The sequence below is a fragment of the Leptidea sinapis genome, chromosome 30 (genome assembly GCF_905404315.1).
Source record: "Leptidea sinapis chromosome 30, ilLepSina1.1, whole genome shotgun sequence".
In the NCBI taxonomy this organism is placed as follows: domain Eukaryota; kingdom Metazoa; phylum Arthropoda; class Insecta; order Lepidoptera; family Pieridae; genus Leptidea; species Leptidea sinapis.
The window spans coordinates 9,429,118-9,450,307 of NC_066294.1; the positions used below are offsets into that span (position 1 = coordinate 9,429,118).

Genomic DNA, 21,190 nt, shown 5'->3' on the forward strand with positions numbered 1-21,190 from the left:
ATAAAAAATCATATTATCTAACAAGATGTATGAGTGATTAAGTGATTTTTAAACATATATTTTTTTAATGAAAAAAAGGTACGAGATTATCAAGACGATGGTAATTGATACGCACTGTCCATTAAAAGGCAGTGCCGCTCAGGGTTCTTGAAAATCCCAAAAATTCTGAGTGGCACTATAATAATTGCGCTCGTCACCTTGAGACATAAGGTATTAAGTCTTATTTGCCAAGTAATAAGATATTATTAATATTATATTATTACTAGCAGATACGCGACTTCGTGTAGACTTTCGCGTAGGTAAAGGGTTCTTAAAAATAATAAGCAAGTTTGGAATTGAAGATCATCTCATGTCCTAGTCCAGTTCTGGTTCCCGTTTTCGCTCCCGTTCCCAATATAATATATGAAGATTTCTATGGCAAACTAAACCTACTATTGGTATAGTTATAACTCATCGACGTGAATTTCAGATATTCACTAATCCCTCGGGAACCATAGGTTTTTCCGGAATAAAAAGTCCATTCCCAAGCTCCAGTCTATCGCTGTCCCAAATTTCAACAAAATCGGTTCAGTAGCTCCGGCGTAAAAGCGGTACAAACAAACTTACATTCACATTTATAATATTAGTAGCGTTCTAATATGGTATTCCACGGAGGCCGACAAGGTAATGATAGATGTATATGAATTTTTTTCTAGCAGCGTAGGTGAAGTTGTTGCGCGGGAAGGAGCACAATCCGGGAGTTCTGTGCTGCTTGAGTCTCCGTGTGCCGGACCGGTACGTGTGGAGACGCCTCCATCCGCCACTACTATCCATTCCGATGGCGAGAACAAATGTGTCGGTAAAGTCGACTTTAACTAGAGCCCTTCGCCATATAAATGAACTCCACCACAAAGTGGACATTTTTGGGTGTACGTGGAGTGAACTCGCAAGGGTATTGTTATATGTAGTATGTTATGGTAAATAGTTGTATGTTCAAGTTTTTTGTATATTCTTGTGTGATGTATTTTTGCTAATGTAATGTTTGTTTTATTAATTTTTGCTATTGTATGATTAGTTTTAGATTGATTTGTTTGTTGTTTGTATATATGTTATTCTTGTGTATGTAACTGTGGTTTACCAGTGGGAGGTTCCTTTGCACAGGATGCCGGCTAGATTATGGGTACCACAACGGCGCCTATTTCTGCCCTGAAGCAGTAATGTGTAAGCATTTCTGTGTTTCGGTCTGAAGGGCGCCGTAGCTAGTGAAATTACTTGGCAAATGAGACTGAACATCTTATGTCTCAAGGTGACGAGCGCAATTGTAGTGCCGCTCAGAATTTTTGAGTTTTTCAAGAATCCTGAGCGGCATTGCATTGTAATGGGCAGGGCGTATCAATTAGCATCAGCTGAACGTCCTGCTCGTCTCGTCCCTTATTATCATAAAAAAAAACTGTCGCATTAGGTAATACCTGTAATGATAGTTGCTGTGTGTGGTAAATAAATAAATAAATAATTTGCTGATGAAGCTGGAAGGTTCATTTGCAAACCGAGATGACTGTAACAAAACAAACGACGACCTCTATAGCCCAGTGGTTAAGGACCCTGTCTATTGTGCTAGAGGTCCCGGGTTCGAATCCCGGTAGGTGCAAACATTTATATGATGAATATGAATGTTTGTTTCCGAGTCATGGATTTTAATATGTATTTATGTATGTTTAAGTAACTATAATGTATTAAATATATCGTTGTCTTGTACCCATAGGCTATGCCCAGTTTAGGGCTAGATAATTTGTGTTAAAGTGTGTCAATATTATTATAATTATTATTATATTGGACCATCGTAATGTGATTCACCTACTGAATCAAAGAAATATACAATTTAGATTTTTAGTGTATTTGTCAAGTAATCATTAATAGACTTATTTATAAATTATTGATCATGTGATCTCTTCAATGAAATAAGAAGAAAAAATGAAGAAATAAATCAAATCAAATCAAAATCATGTAGCTCACAGAATGACACTTATGAATGTCATAAGTTTACTTTTCTTATTAAATTTACCGCCATTTCGTAAGACAAAAATACTCAATAAAAAATGAATAAGCTGTCTCGAAGTACAACAATTTTGTGGGCCTCACAAATAAACTTGGTATGAAGAACCCTGAGAGTAAACCAAGAATATGCGCATAATGTTGACTATATCGCTGACAACACTGTCAATACAATGATAATCCTGAAGTTTTCCGAATAACCGGTGACCTTGCCAATAAACGCGGGAAACGTTATATGTTCGAATAAATCAATCATAAGCAATATGTCTATTTGTAAGCATTTTGCATATTCTTGGTTTAATATAAAGTATAACTTTATATCAATTTTATTTGTAAGGCCGACAATGTTCATCATATAGGTGCAACGGCTTCAGTTGCTCAAAAAAAAAAGTGTGTGTACACTTATGTATGCACGCAAGAAGTTATACTTCTTTGGCATTACAAAGCAAAAAATCCCTTAAAATCATTTATTGCTCCTGCTATTCTACGTTTGTAGAAAGAGCAATATTGTAAAAATCTTGCAAAGATGGCTTTGACAATTAATTAATAAATAACGAATACGGCTGTATGGGCTTGAACCCTTTGCCTGTCCTAATAATGGACGAAGAAACCAAAAAATATATAAGTAATATAAATATAAAATAATGATTAATGTCGCAAACGTCAGAAAATTTTAGGAACCAACTTCACCCTGTGACTTTTGTGTTACAGCGATGCGTGCGCATCTTAAAATTTCACTCTCATAATTTTTTCGCCTCTTAAGAAGTATACCTTCAATTAATGATGTACTTGCACAGAACCTTAATTGGACTCGAACTTTAATTTGTTTTACACCTATTTACTACAGCTTTATCATTTAAATAATCGAATCAATTGATTCAAATTCGATGGAAGTTGAAAACTTGATAATTTGTACTTTTGAGTAGCATACCGATAAAACGGATAACAAATGAATGTGTTGAGTGATAAATTCTGACTTTCACGTGTATAACTATATGAGCACACACAGAAAAAAGTATGTGCGTGTAATCTTTACGCGCGATTGAAGTAAAACTTAATAATAATTAAAATTTACATAATATACGGAATAATTACATATAATAGTCCCTCAATCGGAGGACTTAGGAAGCTTATTTCCATTTGCGAGACATATGCAGCGGCTCACGGCTTAAAATATAACTCATCGAAGAGTGAAGTTATGATATTTCGAACTCCAAAAAACAAGTCACGAAATTATCCTTGCTTATTTCTCGCAAATAAAAAGCTAAAGATACTTGATAAGTTCAAATACTCAGGTCACATCATATCGAATGACTTAAGAGATGACTACGACATAGAGCGGGAGCGTAGAGTGCTGTCAGTGAGAAGTAATATGCTCGCCCGCAGGTTTGCTCGAAGCACAAATAATGTTAAAGCGTTATTATTCAAAGCATTCTGTCAGTCTTTTTACTCGAGCGGCTTGTGGGTGTCATATTCGCGCGGGGCTTATAGCGTTCTACGTGTCACATATAATAATGCGTTTAGGAGGCTGTTGGGGCTACCATGGCGTTGTAGCGCTTCTGGAATGTTTGCTGAGGCATCTGTGGATGGTTATCATGCCATAATGCGCAAAAAAGCGGTTTCCATGTTGCAGCGTCTTCGTGTTAGCAGTAACAGCATCCTAAAGATGATTGCTGCCAGAGCTGACTGTTCCTTCCAGAAACACTGGATACAGTTAGCTCTAGGTTTATAAATATATTCCACTAATAATACTAACGTAGTACATAATAAATATTGTTGCTAATACATTTACTAATATATATGGAGATCTCTCTGAATTAAATAAATAAATAAATATATATGTATATATATTACTAGCTGACCCGACAGACGTTGTTCTGTATATAATAAATAAAATAATGTTTTTATATGAATTTGTCAATAATATATTATAACATCAAAAATTACTTTGTAATATATGCACCCTGCGATATAATGAAATTGTTTCACAGCAGAACTGTCAAACCGTGCGTCAATAAATTCTCTCACATCAAAGGAAAAACAAATTTGTTGTATTTAGCAGCATTTCAAAATTAGCCAAATCAGTCCAGCCGTTTTCGTGTTTTAGCGAGACTAACGAACAGCAATTCATTTATATATATATATAGATAATTTTAAACATTAATTAAGGCCGTGTTACCAACTCAGCACTCACGCATTGCTGAAGCATTGTTAGCTATTATTGCTAATTTTTTTTCAGAAACGCTGACGATATAACCTCATCTTTTGAGCAAAGTTGGCATTTTATTCTCTTCCTTGAATAAATAAATCCTTATGATTCTATTATTTTAACAAGCGAGCTTTTATTTATTTTACAAAGAATGATAAAGCGTTATATTGATATTATTTATTCGAAAATAAACACTTACACTTTTTGCAGGTCAAATCAGGTTTTTGATTTTCTCTTTTATTTTTACTGAGATTCCGCCATTTCATTTAACTCATTAGTATTTTCATTTTAAATTCTATTTATAATTCATTAATACCACTTGCACGTATTAAAATTTAAACTCATTAAATAAAATAATAAATAGAAAAATGAGATTATTATTATTACATATCAATATTACATTGTTATTGAATATTAACGAATATGGCTGTATGGGCTCGAACCCTTTGCCTGTCCTAAGAATGGACGAAGAAACCAAAAACCCGATGGTACAGATGGTACATTGTTGTCTAGTTACCTCGTACTAGCGCCTAAAAAAGGTTTACTTGAAAAATGTACAAATAAGTAAAATCGAACGAAAAATGGCGAAAGGTCATTGGTATCCAAAAATAAGTAGCCTTTAATCATCTACCAAAAATTTAATGCGATTTAGCATTTAATGGTCATGTCCCATCTCGATTAGTTCCGTTAATAGTTTTTGCAAGATTTCGCCTCTATAAAAAGTTGATTTCATTTTATAAATTGAAATTTAAATATTTTTATGCAAAATAGAATTTTAAAGTCAATTATTGATCATCAGAATCTAGAACCAATTCGATTAGATATGCAAGAAACTCTGCGGGCTTATATTTTATTTAGTAAAATGTTGTTACAATAAAAATTATTTATTATGTTGATTAGGTATTATTCTGATTCCTGGCGCCGAATTCCACCTTCGCACGACACGCCACAAGTTAGGATTTCATCCCCACCATCTGGATGTGTGGCGGTCCTCTACAGTGCGGTTTTCAAGGAGCTTTCTCCCTCGTACTACAAAGCTATGGAATGAGCTTCCATGTGCGGTGTTTCCGGGACAATACGACATGGGTACCTTCAAAAAAGCGCGTACACCTTCCTTAAAGGCCGGCAACGCTCTTGTGATTCCTCTGGTGTTGCAAGAGAATGTGGGCGGCGGTGATCACTGAACACCAGGTGACCCGTACGCTCGTTTGTCCTCCTATTCCATAAAAAAAATGTAGCTTAGGGAATCTGCTCCAATTCTAATCTGTGGTATCATAAATGAGAAAGAGAAAGTCATTCATGCTACAGTTTACCACATATACCTTTACCACATAAACGTTTTCTAATAATTCTAATAAATTACGCAATAAATGTTCTTTGCACTCATGTTCTATTTAATATACGGTCACAAAAATCGTTACCTTTTTGCACTTAATAGTGATTTTCATTATTATGACACTAGAAATAAGGGATTGCTTGTAACTAATTCTAGTAGGCTTCATAAGACACATACCTAATAGTTTTAAGGGTAAATGTATACACTTTTATAATAAAGTCCCAGCCACTATTCAGGCATTATCTATAAATAAATTTAAATGTTTTATTCAAAAATGTATTTATCGTAAATCCTACTATTCCACAGCTGAATATCTAAGTGATCCGACAGTCTGGAACTAGATTATGATTATTTTATAGCAATAGAAATGACAATACAATATTGTATATTTGATTAAAAAGAGCGCAAAGAAAAATGCTGGGAGAGTTTCTTGCGCTGCTTCTATTCTCTCAGAGCGCCATTTGTTTCCGATGCGGTAGTAGTATCTAGTATATTAGAAATTACATCAAAACGAATTCTTATCAATTTTGAGAATATAAATGTCTTTTATGCCTTTTGCACATTTTTAGCCGACTTAAAAAAAGGAGGAGGTTTTGAATTTGTTGTTATGTTTTTTTTTATGTTTGTTACCTCAGAACTTTCAACTGGGTGAACCGATTTTGATAATTCTTTTTTTAATTGAACGATTTTTAATCGAGTTTGGTGAGAGTTTGGAAGGATCTGATTATGATATCCGTGACAATGTAACAGAACTCTTCAATTCTTAGGAGCAAATTAAGGATACTCGGCCGAATCATTTTTAAATTTTTGTTTTGAAATCATATTTGAAAAAACATATAACTACATCGCAAGCAAATCTAGCTGACCCGACAGACGTTGTTCTGTTCTTGATAAATAAAACTCTTTGCAGGTGGAATTTCATAAAAACCGTTCTTAGCTGACCTCTACTCGGTAAAAGAATATTCTTACCAAATTTCAAGTCTCTACGCCTTATGGTTCCAGAGATATCGTGATGAGTCAATACATAGGTGGAAATCTCTTATAAGTATATAATATATTTAAAGATTATGTAAAAATATCAAACGAAGAAAATGACAAGTTTGATGTTGGAAAATGGATAAGTTTGGATTAGTTTAGTTAATAGGACATAGACAACATTTAAGTAATTAAAGTATTTAGTATTTAAGAAAAATACAAAACTATGTTTTGTATAGTATAGTAAGATATACGAACAATATTAATATTAATGGTAGCAAAATACAAAAAATTACAGTAATATTTAATCCTACTATAATATTATAAATGTGAAAGTTTGTATGTCTGGATGTATGTTTGAACTTCTTTAAGGCAAAAACTACTGAATGGATTTTGTTGAAACTTTACAATAATATAGCTTACACACCAGAATAACACATAGGCTATTATTTATAAAACTATCGCGTGAATTATACTTTATATGGCAAAACAACGTTTGCCGGGGCAGCTAGTTATAGAATACAGAAATAATCCATGTATGTGGTAAATTCTTGTTATTTGTATAAATGTGATAGAAAGAGCTGTCCTAGTATATGTCTTAGGATTTGGAAAATAAGATCGTAGAAATGCAGATTCGGATTTATTTATTATTTAGATTCAAATTTAAAGTTAATGTTATGTACAATTTATATAATGCTAGCTGTGATTTATTTTATTATTTATAATTATTATTAAATAGATCAATTAATTGTTTATGTCTCTCTCTACCATTTTTATTAATATTATTAATTCATTTATGTTTTGCATCTTCTCTCCCAACTTTGATACCTATATGTGTATTTTTGTAATATTTTTTAACAAGTTTTAATAATGTACTTCTATTATATATTTATTGTTAATACCGTTTGTTTCCAAAAAAAATGTTTGCACGCAAGAAGTTATACTTCTTTGGCTTTACGAAGCAAAAATGATTATTTGACAATTAATTATTAAGTAATGAATACGGCTGTATGGGCTTGAACCCTTTGCCTGTCTTATAATGGACGAAGAAACCAAAAAATAACGAATGACGCAAACGTCAGAAAATTTTAGGAACAAACTTCAAACTCAAAATTTTATTCTGATCATTTTTTCATAACGCGCCTAGAGAAGTATAACTTCAAAAGTATAACCAGTTCGGGTATTAACAGCGGCCTTAAGTGTCGAATACTCGTACCAGGCTTTTAGTAGAGTGTTGTATAGCAAAAACACGAAAAACTATTTAGATTTCTTGTTGCAACGAGAATAAACGAGAAAAATATAAACAAAAACGTGACTTTCTAGATGTTGAGTTATTATGGACACAGAGTGCGATAAGCGGCTAATAAAACAGTAGAGCGGCGTTATTAAGTTTAAATTTAATCGTGTGTTACACGATAACGGAAGCGTGATGAATTTATTGCTTGTTAAGATCTGAACTGACTTTGAATACCGAAAAATAACTCTAGTTATAACCGTTTTTATCTAAACTAATATAACTAGCCATTCTATAAAAAATATTAAAGTGTAATGATTTAAAACGTCGGATGATTGTTGTACTTTTTTTTAAATCACATGTAAAAAAAAATCATTAATTGATCGGAATATTTAGCTTAAACGTTAACGTTCGGTTAATATTAGTCCGGATTACCATTTTTTATGGTAAAGGAGAACAAACGAGCGTACGGGTCACCTGGTGTTAAGTGATCACCGCCGTCCACATTCTCATGCAACACCACAGAAATCACAGGAGCGTTGCCCACATTTACGGAAGGTGTACGCGCTTTTTTTGAAGGTATCCATTTATCTATTTATTGTCCAAATAGCACGGCAGTGCCACTTACACTAATTAGACGACACAAAAAGGAAAAATTACAAACAAAAAAGGAATATTAAAAAATAATTGAATTCAGTATACAATTTCATTGCTCTAGTATTTCAGAAACTAGGGAAGTCCATCCATCATTGAATTGATCCCATTAAGCATTCTTGTCGTATCATCCCGGAAACAACGTACATGGAAGCTCATTGCACAGTTTTATTAAACGTTGAAGAAAGTTCTTTGCAGACCGCACTGTGGAGGAACGCCACACATCCAGATGGTGGGAATTATATCCTAAGTTTTGGCGTGTCGTGCTAAAGTCGAATTCGGCAGCAGGAATCTCATCAATCAGATCTTTGGAATACTCCTTGTGATAAATGCCGAAGAAAATACAATGAAACGACGTCTCTACACACCGCCATGTGATTTAGCCGTTTACAGAGCACTGGACCCCCGAAAATTCAACCAGTCTGTTGGAGCTAATATTGGGCTTGGTGTAAGCAACTTTTTAACAAGCAGAATAATCCAGCTTATGCTTATGCTCGATAGAAGCTTTTCAATGACCCAGCAACCCAGTGTATAATGTGGGTAATATCAAACTCAAAACTGATGGTTTAGTTGTGTGTTAACTATTAAGGAGTAACTAAGGAATATTTTGTGAAAAGAGTGCCTTTACACCATACACAATGAAGAGGTTTTAGTTAGTAATAGTATAGGGGAACCTGTTGAACCTTGGCACTACATGTACCTAGGCCATTAGGCTAGTTCCAAAAATTCCCGCAATATCAAATTCTATTGTCTAGTGTATAACTCTAGTGTATTCTGTACGTCACTACTGACTTTTCAATTTGAAAGTAGTCACTTACCTCCATTAGGCCGGTGTTTGGTGCTATCGACGTTAAAAAGTTTTTTGGGGCAGTAAAGAGTAGTATTTTAAATATGCTTTGAGGACTGATTATTCTAAACGTTTTATAAAAGTCGCTGATCTTTTATATGCCACTAGCTGACCCGACAGATGTTGTTCTGTTCATACTAAATAAAACACTTGGAATTTCGTAAAATCCGTTCTTAGCTGGCCTCTACTCGGTGAAAAGAATATTCCTACGAAATTTCAAGTCTTTATCTCTAATGGTTCCAGAGATATCGTGATGAGTGACTATATACGTGGAAATCTCTTTTATACATATAGATTGGTTCTTTTATTTTACTAGTTTACTTAACGTTGAGAGATGAGTAACCCCAAATTATTTAAAATCCACCATTTTGTTGAAGTTGAAGTAGTGTTGTACCTCGGTCATTGTCATTCAGTTGTACCTAGGGCACGGTACATTTAGATGTTGTATTTTGGCCAAGAGAATATTTTATAAAATTAATTCACATTCACCTAATATAATATTCCTAACAAACTATAAAATATTTTGTTTCATTAGAAAAAAGATACTATGAATATCATTTTGATTTTGTTCAGAATTTGTGAGTTATTTTTTGTTAAATATGTTATTTAAACGAATCAAACGGTTTTAGTTAAGAATAGTTATATTTTCCATAAATTACCCCCGATTCCTCAATGTGTCCTAGGTACACCATAGTACTGGTCTAGATACATAGGGTATGTTGTACCTTGGCCATAAATCCCTTTTTTCGCTTTAATTATTAAAACACATGTAAGTATGAACACATTTTTGATGTTTTGGTGGTGAATACTCAAATAATTGATCTTTCAAAATATGCAAAATGGTTTGAGTACAGTTCGTCAAATAAAAAATAAATATCTAAAAAAAATGTTCTAGGTACAACTGGTTCCCCTACATTGAATGAGCTCATAATATTAGCCCTATGCTTCCCCGGGGCATAAAAAGAAAAGGGAAGTTACAGGCCCAAGGGGGAGGTAAGAAAGTAACGTAAGAGGGTCTCCTCTTACGACACCCTTGGGCATTAACCATTGGGAGGCTCTTTTGCACACGATTCCAGCTAGATTTTGGGTGCCACAACCGCGCTTTTTTCTGCCGTGAAGCAGTAATATGTAAGCATTATTGTGTTTCGGTCTGAACGGCGCCGTAGTTAGTGAAATTACTGAGCCGATTTGATTTGGTTTTCGGATTTCTTCAAAAATCCTGAACCGCACTACACTGTTATCAATTACCATCAGGTGAAAGTCCTGCTCGTCTCGTCCCTTATTGTCAATACAAAAAAATAATAAATTTACCTTATACGCCACAAGCGTGGTAATGAGACCAATCAACCGACATAATGAGTGACAGGTGTCAACGAGGAGTGTGGGTGAATGTGTGGCGTGTGCTGCGAATAGTCGCCCGCTGAAGCCGGCCACCGCCAGGAGTAACGCCAGGAGAGAGCGAGGTGGCGGAAGCCATTGCAGCCACTCTTTCATCGCCATTGTTGCCTTTCTTTATCTATAACAAAGTTGATAAAGTCAAGTAAATATTTCGGCCAACGCATTGGCTGTTCAACTAAGTAGTGCTGCTGGAGTTTCATGTATTTTTTATATAAGAGGGGGCAAAAGGGCACATAGTTTGACGGACAGATGGTCGTTGGGGCAGTAAAGTCCTCGAAAGGCGACCACGTATCGGAAGACGCAGTGTTGGTCCACAAGATGGACCAACGATCTGATCAAGGTCGCCGGAATACGTTGGATGAGGGCAGCGCAGGGCCGCTCGTAGTGGATATCTTTGGGGGAGGCCTTTGTCCAGCAGTGGACGTCTTCCGGCTGATGATGAAACGGGCAAGATGAGCGGGATGGGGAGTGGCGAGGCAACCGCCCATGGACATCCGCAACAGCAGGTTTCTAGAGATGAGATAATGTTGCGAGTATGTACCTATATCTTGAAGGTCCCTAAGTCATATCGGTTCGGGAAAACAGCAGACGGTAGCTGATTCCACAAAGTGGCTGTGCGAAATAAGAAATTTCTTGAAAAACGCGCGGTTGTGGAATGCCAGACGTCAACGTGATGCGGGTGGTATTTAGCATTTTTAAACATTTATAAAATTCGTTACTTGCAGTTAGATATAATGAAATACACCATAGTTACACGTTGGTGCATTTCTTGGCACTCAAAATAATAATACTTAATCACTACTTAGGCGCTGGTTATCCATAAGTTAGGCTATGTTAATTGTATGCAACATCTTATTTAGATATCTATTATAAGAAAGAAAGAAAAACATTTATTTCACAAAACACTCATAGTCACACACTTGATATAAAAAGATAAAATTACAAAAGATACCAAAAAAGAACGTAATTAAATTGTAATTGATTTAAAATTAGAGAGTTCCTGTGCAGTGCAGGAAATGGGTCACCGACTCAGGATTATCTGTGACACGGCCGTGGCTATGAAACAGCACTGATTTTCAGCGGTGCCCGTTTAACTTTGGAGATACAGTGCGCTTGCCATATAATAAATAATATACTTATATAAATAATTCAATAAGACATAAATAAATATAAATCTCAATATATAAAAGAAGATAATAATATAATTAGATGTTTTAAAATAAAAAGTAGCATTTAAAGGAGCGTATATCTATAATATTGGACTACACCTATATTTTCATCATCAATGCAACCAAAGCTGATCTTGTTTTTGTCGTTCTAAGAATAGTGACTTACATTTCCGACAAAAATTTAATGATCATTATTATCATACGTCAAAATAATTATAGGACATAGATATATTATACGTCTAGATAGAGTATTTTGCTGTTAGACAACCGATAAGAACAGGCCAGGAATATTAGTTTAGTGTGCGCGACAAGCTACGTCTTACACTCGCGGTTTGTATGACACTTTGTGTTAGTGTGCGTGAACTACTCTACATATAGGTTAGTACTAAACATAATATTTTTCAACGTTTTCACAGCTGTTATAGTCTATCTAGACGTATAAATGATCTATGTTATTGGATTCTATTCACTGACTTGTATAAATACCACTGGACAGGCTGTGATATTTTTGACAGCAAATTTTTTGTGCCTATTTGAAGCGCCACTCGCGAACGTCCAGAGTTTTACTTTTATGCTAGTGTGTGTGCGGTTACGGGGTATACCAGATACACAATTTTTTCTCCCTGAAATAGTCATATATCCACAAATACTTTTATAGTATTGTTTTTAAACTTTTTGACAACGTACGACGGCATTTTTAAAATATTTTATTGCGACGCAAACTGTCACAGACGATGGCAAATCTCATAATGGCGGCCGATCGGCTTGTATTAGTGTAAGTGTATGCGTGGGTCTATGTATTTACCTACACGTTTACCGGCTTTTTTTGGTGCCTCACTGTTATGTAAGGTGACGGACGAGTAAAATAAGAAGAACTCCGTCCTATCCGTCCGTCTTATTTTACTCGTCCGTGACTCTGAAGTATTATTGCATTTTGAATCAATTTCGTTCGTTTTCAGTGTTATTTATACTTCAAGAATCAACGTAATAAAGTAAACAATTATTTTTTTGTAAATAGTTTCCCACCATCTATCGATGTTTGCTGAGGTTGTCATCACTAGTTTTAGTACCGCAGACTCTCGCTACATGGCCAACAGCGACACAATGGCGAATATTAAACAGGCACAAAAGCACTTTGACAGCCGCCAGTCCAGTTGTATATAGTAGACTAGAGGTCCGTGATTCTATTTGAACATAGTCAAGATGACGTTAGTCTGTCCAGTTGTGTAAACTTGGTGATTACCGACTGTTGTTCCGAAAGAAAAGATACCATTTGTAACCAATCTAGAACAAATTATGCAATAAATTGATTGAATAATGCAATTTCATCAAAACGTTGGTCGCGTTCATTACATGTAGGGTGTGTTGCCGAATTCGATATTCCTTTTAAGGACGATGACGGCTTTAGAATTTATTTGCACAAATTTTGAATAATTTAATTACATTAGTGTTATGCTTTTCAATCTAAGTTTTGAATGTATATATTCTACTTTATTTTACGTGAGACAGCGTTATATGAAGCCTTCCATAACAAATATATAAATAATTTAATTCGTTTTTAATCGACGAAAAAATTGAGGTTTTTTTTCAATTCGACTGTCTTTTATGTGTGTTCGAGAATAACTTCGTCGATTATGAACCGATTTTGATAATTCTTTTTTTGTTGGAAAGGAGATACCTCGAAGTTGTCCCCATTAATATTGGAATAAAATTCCACCCCTAAGGGTAGGAAAACAGTGGATGATTGTTCACTCACTGCTTGCAATGTATGACCAGGCATAACTTTATACAGAATAGTTTCATTTGGATTTTTTTTTCAACAACGTCTCTCTTGGTCCCTGGTTCTGCGGATGTGGGATTATGGGCGCTTGCCTCATCACTGCATACTAACCTATTGATGATAAGAATAAAAAAAAAATACTATGAATAGGGTTGACTGATTTATGACAGGAGCAAGTTCAAAATCGCATACACTTATGTTATAGGTGACAAGTCTCTTGCAGTTCCTCTGGTGTGTATATCTTAGATACTAATATTATAAAGCTGCAGTGTTTGTTTGTTTGTTTGTTTGAACGCGCTAATCTCTGGTACTACTGGTCCGATTTGAATGATTCTTTCAGTGTTGGGTAGTCCATTTATCGAGGAAGGCTATAGGCCATGTTTCTTTTTTTTTTCAAAATTAGGGATCCGTAATAAAATTGCTATTTTGTAACACAAGGTGTAAAATCGAAAACCTATTTTTGCGTGCGCTACAAAAACTATTGACAATAGAACAAAATGATGTACAGGCTGTAATATAGGCAATATTTTATTACTTATAAAACTATCGCGTGAATTATACTTTATATGGCAAAACAACGTTTGCCGGGTCAGCTAGTTCTTGATATATATTCTGTTCACAATATATTCTGGATAATGTTATTAATGTACGTAGGTGAATTTGCTAGAGACTGTCATATCTATAATGTTAACACCAGGAACAGAAAAACTTATAATGCCTACTACTCAGCTAGTCGAGTTAGTAAGTCTTTTGTGGGGCGATGTATATGTTTTTACAACAAGATCCCAGATAATGTTGAAAACATATGTATTACGAAATAGAAAAGACTTGTTAAAAAACGTTTGCGTACTCGTAGTAAAGGTGACTATAACATAAATGACGTTCTTAGTGATACCACAGATTGGGAATGGAGCGACCGCTCAGGCTCGAAAAAAATTGAGGTTAACTGTTAACCTCTAATTTTAGTAATGCTCGCACAGCTTGTCACACACACTACAGTAATAAACCTGGCCTGTTTTCATCGGTTGTCTAGCAATAAGTGGGTCTATCTAAACCTATCTAAGGTAATTTATATTAAAAGTAAAATATAAACTTTTCTTAAATTTCTCGTTAAGTGCGTAGTAACCTTTGCAATGAAGGAACACAGCACTCAGGCGGATTATTGGCAATCTCCGGCCGTTGAGAGCGGGCAGGACTTCCATAGAAAATCCAGAGTGAACCAACGATTGATAAATTACATACAAATTTAATTTACGATGCGGGTTTAAACACGCTCCTTTCGGTATACGCCCCGGAGCTTTGACCACTTACCTAATCAAAAGACGCACAAAAATTAGCATACATAAATTCTGGTATATTTGTTCAACTGTGGAGTTGTGGATTTCATTGTCGATAGATTTTGGTATTTAAAGTCCCAGAAGTGAGATAAATGATTTGTCTCGCGCCAGATTTTGGCGAGACAACACGTCCTGAGGATGCCCCGTGTCGATTTGTTTAATGACAAATACTGGCGGAATTAACACTAAAGAATACTCAAATCATTTGAATAGATGATTTAATAAAGAATTGAAAAGTTACGTATTTGATATCAGCAATCAGGGAACGGGTGTGGTGTTCACTTTATTGTCAACGAGAGGGCGCCTGCGACATTGCCTGCTCTGTTCGTGTGGTATTTGGAATATTATTTATTTCCTCCAATTTTATAATTTACTCCTCACGAGTTAAGCTTTATGCAAGTGAAAAACTTAACTCTAGTTTGTCAAGTGATTATTATGGAAAAAAACGCCAAATGCTAAAGAAAAGCATGTCACATTAAATTATACGACCCCTAGCTCAGTGGTTAGTGACCCTGCCTACTGAGCTAGAGGTCCCGGGTTCGAATCCCGGTAGGTGCAAACATGTATATGATGAATATGGATGTTTGTTTCCAAGTCATGAATGTTAACTTAAATTTATGTATGTAAGTATATTGTATTAAATATATCGTTGTTTTGTACCCACAGTACAGACTATGCTTAGTTTGGGGCAAGATAATTTGTGTAAGTGTGTCAATATTTATTTAATATTATTACTTACTTTTAATTAGTAGAAAGCGCGTTCAAATAGTTTTATCCATATTTGTTTTATTATATGTAATGTTTTAGTTGATTGGTATAAAAATTCGATTTTATAGCGCTCCCCAGGGAGCTCTCAAAATTTTTGGATAAAATATATCCTTCGTGAACTCTTGAAATTTGTGAATAATCAATTTCATTAAAATCTATCTTCTATTTGAAATAGTAGCAGACAGATAGAGAAATTATTAAAACACATTTATCATTTGTTGGAGGCTCCTTTGCACCGGATGCCGGCTAGATTATGGGTACTACAACCGCGCCTATTTCTGCCGTGGAGCAGTAATGTGTAGGCATTATTGTGTTTCAGTCTGAAGCGCACCGTAGCAAGTGAAATTACTGGGCAAATGAGATTTGACAACTTATGTCTGAAGGTGACGAGCGCAGGTTGTGGTGCCGCTCAGAATTTTTGGGTTTTTAAATAATCCTGAGCAGCACTGCATTGTTAGAGCGGGCGTATCAATTACCATCAGCTGAACGTCCTGCTCGTCGCGTCCCTTATCTTCATAAAAAAAAATCATTTTGGTCTTTATATGATCCAATTTTGTTAGCATAAAATAAGTCAATGTATAATTTAAACATATTCACACAATATAAATAGTTCCGACTGTTGAAGGAATTCTACAATGTCTGTAAACAAGATAACTAGGTCATTGTGTCGGTTCTAGATTTTTAAAGCGTTGTAAAACTCCCACACCACATTTTAGTAAATTTCAACATTTTTATATTGTCTCTCATCAATTTTTATACATCTGAAGAGATGTTTATCTTAAAAATAAACTGTCTATTTGACATTCAATGGAATAGATTCTTGAGTCAGGATGAAAATTTTAGGATAGAAAAAGTGTTTTAATTTTGCAGTATTGGAATAATTAGTAAGTAGTAATAGGAATAGAGAAAGCTACTGGTCGTTCGGAGGGCAATGGAGAGGGCTTTGCTTGGAGTTTTTCTGCGAGATCGAATCAGAAGAGAGAAATCCGTAGAAGAACCAAAGTCATCGACATAGCCCAAATTTTTGCGAAACTGAAGTGGCAGTGGGCAGGGCTCATAGTTCGATGGAAAGATGGCCGTTGAGGCAGCAAAGTCCTCGAATGACGACCACGTAACAGAAGACGCAGTGTTGGTAGGCCGACAAGATGGACCGAAGATCTGGTCAAGATCACCAAAATACTTTGGATAAGGGCTGCCCTTATCAACCTTAGGGCAGCGCAGAACCGATCGTCGTGGAAATCTTTGGGGAAGGCCTTTGTCCACCAGTGGACGTCTTCCGGCTGATGATGATCATGATTAGGAATAGTAGCAGTGGTACGAACTATATGTGCAATTATTATGTGCAGTGTATATTTGTGGCAGGAAACGTGCAAGGGGTTTGCCTAATAGAAAGTGAAATGCAGCGATCCATGGACATCAGAAATAGGTCAAGAGGTCGGAGTATATTCTCAACTGGAATATCCCTTAGGTTACTAACTACCACCAAACTTGAATAGGTGTTGAGAGGGAGTACCTACAACAGCCAAACGTAGCTACATGTGGTTGCAGCACAAGCCCGTTAAATAACGGTGCACTTGTGCTATTTGATTTTTTTTTTATTAATGGAAGAGGATACTAGGGTATATTTATCATAAGCCTTTTTAATACGCTGTTTGCCAAATGTTGCAACAAAAATAACTGGAGATTTAGAGTTCCTATAATTTCGATTATTGCTACTTCGCAAGAAATTATAGGAACGGGAATGGAATGTTATGTCATTTTCATATAATATTAAAATGTCAAAATTAATTGTACTTAGATTAAGGATTGGTTTCCGCTCCAACTAGTTACCGCACTTCCTAAGAACAATAGCTTTTTAATTACAACTATTAGATACTTGTTTGTGTGCGTGGACTCTTGACAAGAGGATGATTTGATGATGCCATTTGCATCTTTAAAATTTTGTAACATACGCTTCGTATTATTTTTCATTGAAATATACAAAATACTTACTGATGATATGTGATCCCAGTGTTTTTATTATTTCTTGTAGTATTATTTTTACAAAGTGTTACTACGCAACCCGGCATTTTAGTTTCAATTATTAGCAAAGTTAAACAGAATATTTGGCACGTCAACGCCACATATTGTTCAAGACTGGCTCGAGTACGCCCACTTCGGTGTTGTATTTGTTGCCGCACTTTGCGACTAAGCCTCCGGTATCTATTTGGAGCGCAGCGGAGACTTAGCAGCAATTCTTAATCTAAGATTGTATTGTTAAAAAAGATTGGAAGTGTTTGATGTTTGAGATCACCTAAATCAACTGTAAATAGCTTATACTGAGAGCTGCAACTTACAGTAATATTATGATCTATTTAAAAAAATATATTATTTTCGGTGCAATTTGTCTGATTTTGTAATTCGCGTCTTCTGCTTTGAATAATCAATTCACTAGATATCGAGTCCTATAAAATGTTTGGCATCTTTAAGTAATCTTCAACAAGTATCCGTTGAAGTAGTCTGCTTCTTTTGACACCATCTGGACGTCATCTTGGTCAAACCTGCTTATATGTCGAATATTCTGTAAGTGTTTAATAAGATTGGTAATGCATTTAAGTATTACTCACTATCTGCCAGCTACTGTTGATTTTTGTTATCGTTTACAAACAATCTTGTGTACTGAGAAATATACGCTTATATTTATTTACCAAACAAAACGAGCGTTTCTGTTTTAATAATAATTTATATTGATATTTGCCTTGAAAGACATATTGACTGCACCACTTCATTGGGTTATTGTATTTTTTGTTATTTAATATATTTTTTTTTGATAATTTAATAGTTATTTATGCAACTGATAAGTAATAAGGGGTATTAAAACACGAATGTGGGTTAGCTCGGCTTCGCCTCTACACTCGGCGTTTTAATAATTTATTATCAATAGTTGCATACAAGTCTTTATCTACACCCATAATATGAATCCTCTATAAAATATTCTGAAACAGCTTACTGCTAACAATAAAAAAGCCAGTCGTCGTAACCATAATATTATCCAAAGGAGTTTTATTATGAAAACGGATTAAAGAAAAACCTAAGCTTAAAGACTTCAAAAGATTATAAAACGGAACACTCATTTCGATTATGTAATAGTTATTGGGTGTTTTAATGTAGGCAATAAGCTAACTGTTTTGAGAATCTTTAATAGAGGACTTGGGTAGACATGGGTGTAGATAAAATAAAACGTCAACTACTTATTCCTATAACCAATATATGAATATCATGCCGATAGTTTCATAAGTATTTCATTACGTAAGTATAAAATATTATTTAATTTCAACTATACTAAACATTTTATACAACACGAGTCCACGCTTTGGCAAAATTTGACAAATAAAATTTGAAAAACAAAATTTTATGAACGATGTGGGATTCGAACTCACGACCAACTGAGCTAACCGTTCGAGTACGGCCTCGTAATAAAATTCTATTTGCTTTGTACAACTCTCAGGTTGTGGCTTCATCTACAGGATCCACTTTACAGTTGATAACCTGCTCAACCCCAATATTTGCATATACCTGAGAGTTGAACAAAGCAAACAGAACTTTATAACGAGGCGGTACTCGAACGGTTAGAGCACCGGCACGGAACGCCGGAGGTCGTGGGTTCGAATCCCGCATCGTTCATAAAATTTTGTTTTTCAAATTTTATTTGTGTATTTATCCTAGAAGTGAGGTTTATCACTTTAATAACATAAAATATTGTTTTTGAATCGTTTTCGCAGCGAATGCCTAATAATGACATTTTTTCCATTTTCATAGGATTTCTTTTATATTTCTTGAAAATACAATACATTGCAACAGCACATATTGCTGATAATGTTGTAGCAATCAAAATCACAATATACAGCAAAAAGTGATTTTTTATGATTTTTTTGCTTTATGTATTATCTATATTATCCATACCTTAAAAACTTTTCTGATTATAATATTAGTTTATGTAATATTATTATTAAGTCACAAAAACTCTGAACGCGAAATAAATAAATGATGAACACTATTTGTAGCGTTTGTGCCTCTCGTTCACTCTACCGATGCATCCATTTAAAAAAAAATGTTTACTAAAAGTTTTTATAAGTGGCGATAAAGGGTTGGCCGTGGATTGGTCCTACATTCACTAATTTAAATGATAAATTATCTAACAAGGCAATTAATATTTATTTGCGATTATGTATATATTTGTACAAAATATAAATGTGTTATGTAGCGAGTGTAGAAACTACTAAAAGTAAGACCATATAGCTCAGTGGTTAGTGACCCTGCCTACTGCGCTAAAAGTCCCAGGTTTGACACCCGGTAGGTACAAACATTTATATGATGAATATAGATGATTGTTTCCGAGTCTTAGATGTTTATATGTACGTTTAAGTAAGTAAATTGTATTGAATATATCGTTGTCTTGTACCCATAGGAGAGGCTATGCCTAGTTTGAGGCAAGATGAATTGTGTCAAAGTGTGTCAATATTATATTATATTTAACATAAAATAATAAAATATTAATAATATTATTGAAACTAGTATCGAATAAAATATATGTACTTACTTTATAATATTGAAAAAATAATACACGAATTATTACATAGTATACAAAACGCAAAGAAAGTAAGTTAACTATGATACTTAACTTGCTAGTGCAAAAGAAAGTGCCAATATGAGAGTGGCTTACCAAGTAAGGGAGAAATGAAATCTAAGGTGCCGGTTATGCATGGCTGCCCAAGATCATCTTATCATCTCATTCACCTAGATATACAAGCACAAACGATAAAAATAATCAAAAACTATCCTATTGTACATCAAATATCGCGCTATAAACATTACACTGAGAATTCAACTGTAGTTAAATCTATATTTACCTTTTTGGTAGTACTAAACCACTGTTTAACAACACGATTAAACTTTGAAGTAAAAGCAAACGGGACACAGTTTACTAAACACCGGTCGACGGTTAATTGTTTGTTTTGTAAACCCGGCACGACCGTTAGACGACACAACCTAACCGGCGACTGTCGCCGCGTGAACTGCGCTGGCGCAGACTTTGTTATCGAAACTCTTATGATAAGAAAACAATCGGGTTTGATGTTTGTTGTACGTGCATCTGATGTTTGCTATCTACTGTTTTATTAGATGATATTGTAGGTCAAAGCCCCCTCTCGGGCGTGCCAAATGCAACACGTGTACCTACAACCATGCAATGTGTATCGTAGGTGGAAACTATAAATAAACTATACAGTTCGCTCAATATATTCATAACATTAGCTCAGTAATCCAAAGACTGCCTCATCTTAGACAATTATCAAGTAGATCTGCATCATCAAATTAAGTAAATCAAATTCTCGTGATATTGCAAATATATATTTAAAAGTGACAAAGTCTACAACTAAAGCTGTATAACAACTCTGTATCCAATAGAAAGCGT

At 34.8% G+C, this 21,190-nt stretch overlaps 1 protein-coding gene across 1 annotated transcript in view; it reads right to left on the reverse strand.

Annotated features, from left to right (window-relative positions):
- Positions 1-20,780, reverse strand: part of LOC126973711 (zinc transporter 1) — a 42,645-nt gene extending 21,865 nt beyond the window's left edge. The window contains exons 1-2 of the mRNA XM_050821040.1: positions 20,628-20,780; positions 10,598-10,802 (exon numbers count right to left, since the gene is read on the reverse strand). Of these exons, the coding sequence (XP_050676997.1) occupies positions 10,598-10,786 (189 nt within the window). The 5' untranslated portion in view covers positions 10,787-10,802; positions 20,628-20,780. The remainder of the gene's footprint in view (positions 1-10,597; positions 10,803-20,627) is intronic.
- Between the last annotated feature and the right edge of the window lie 410 nt (positions 20,781-21,190).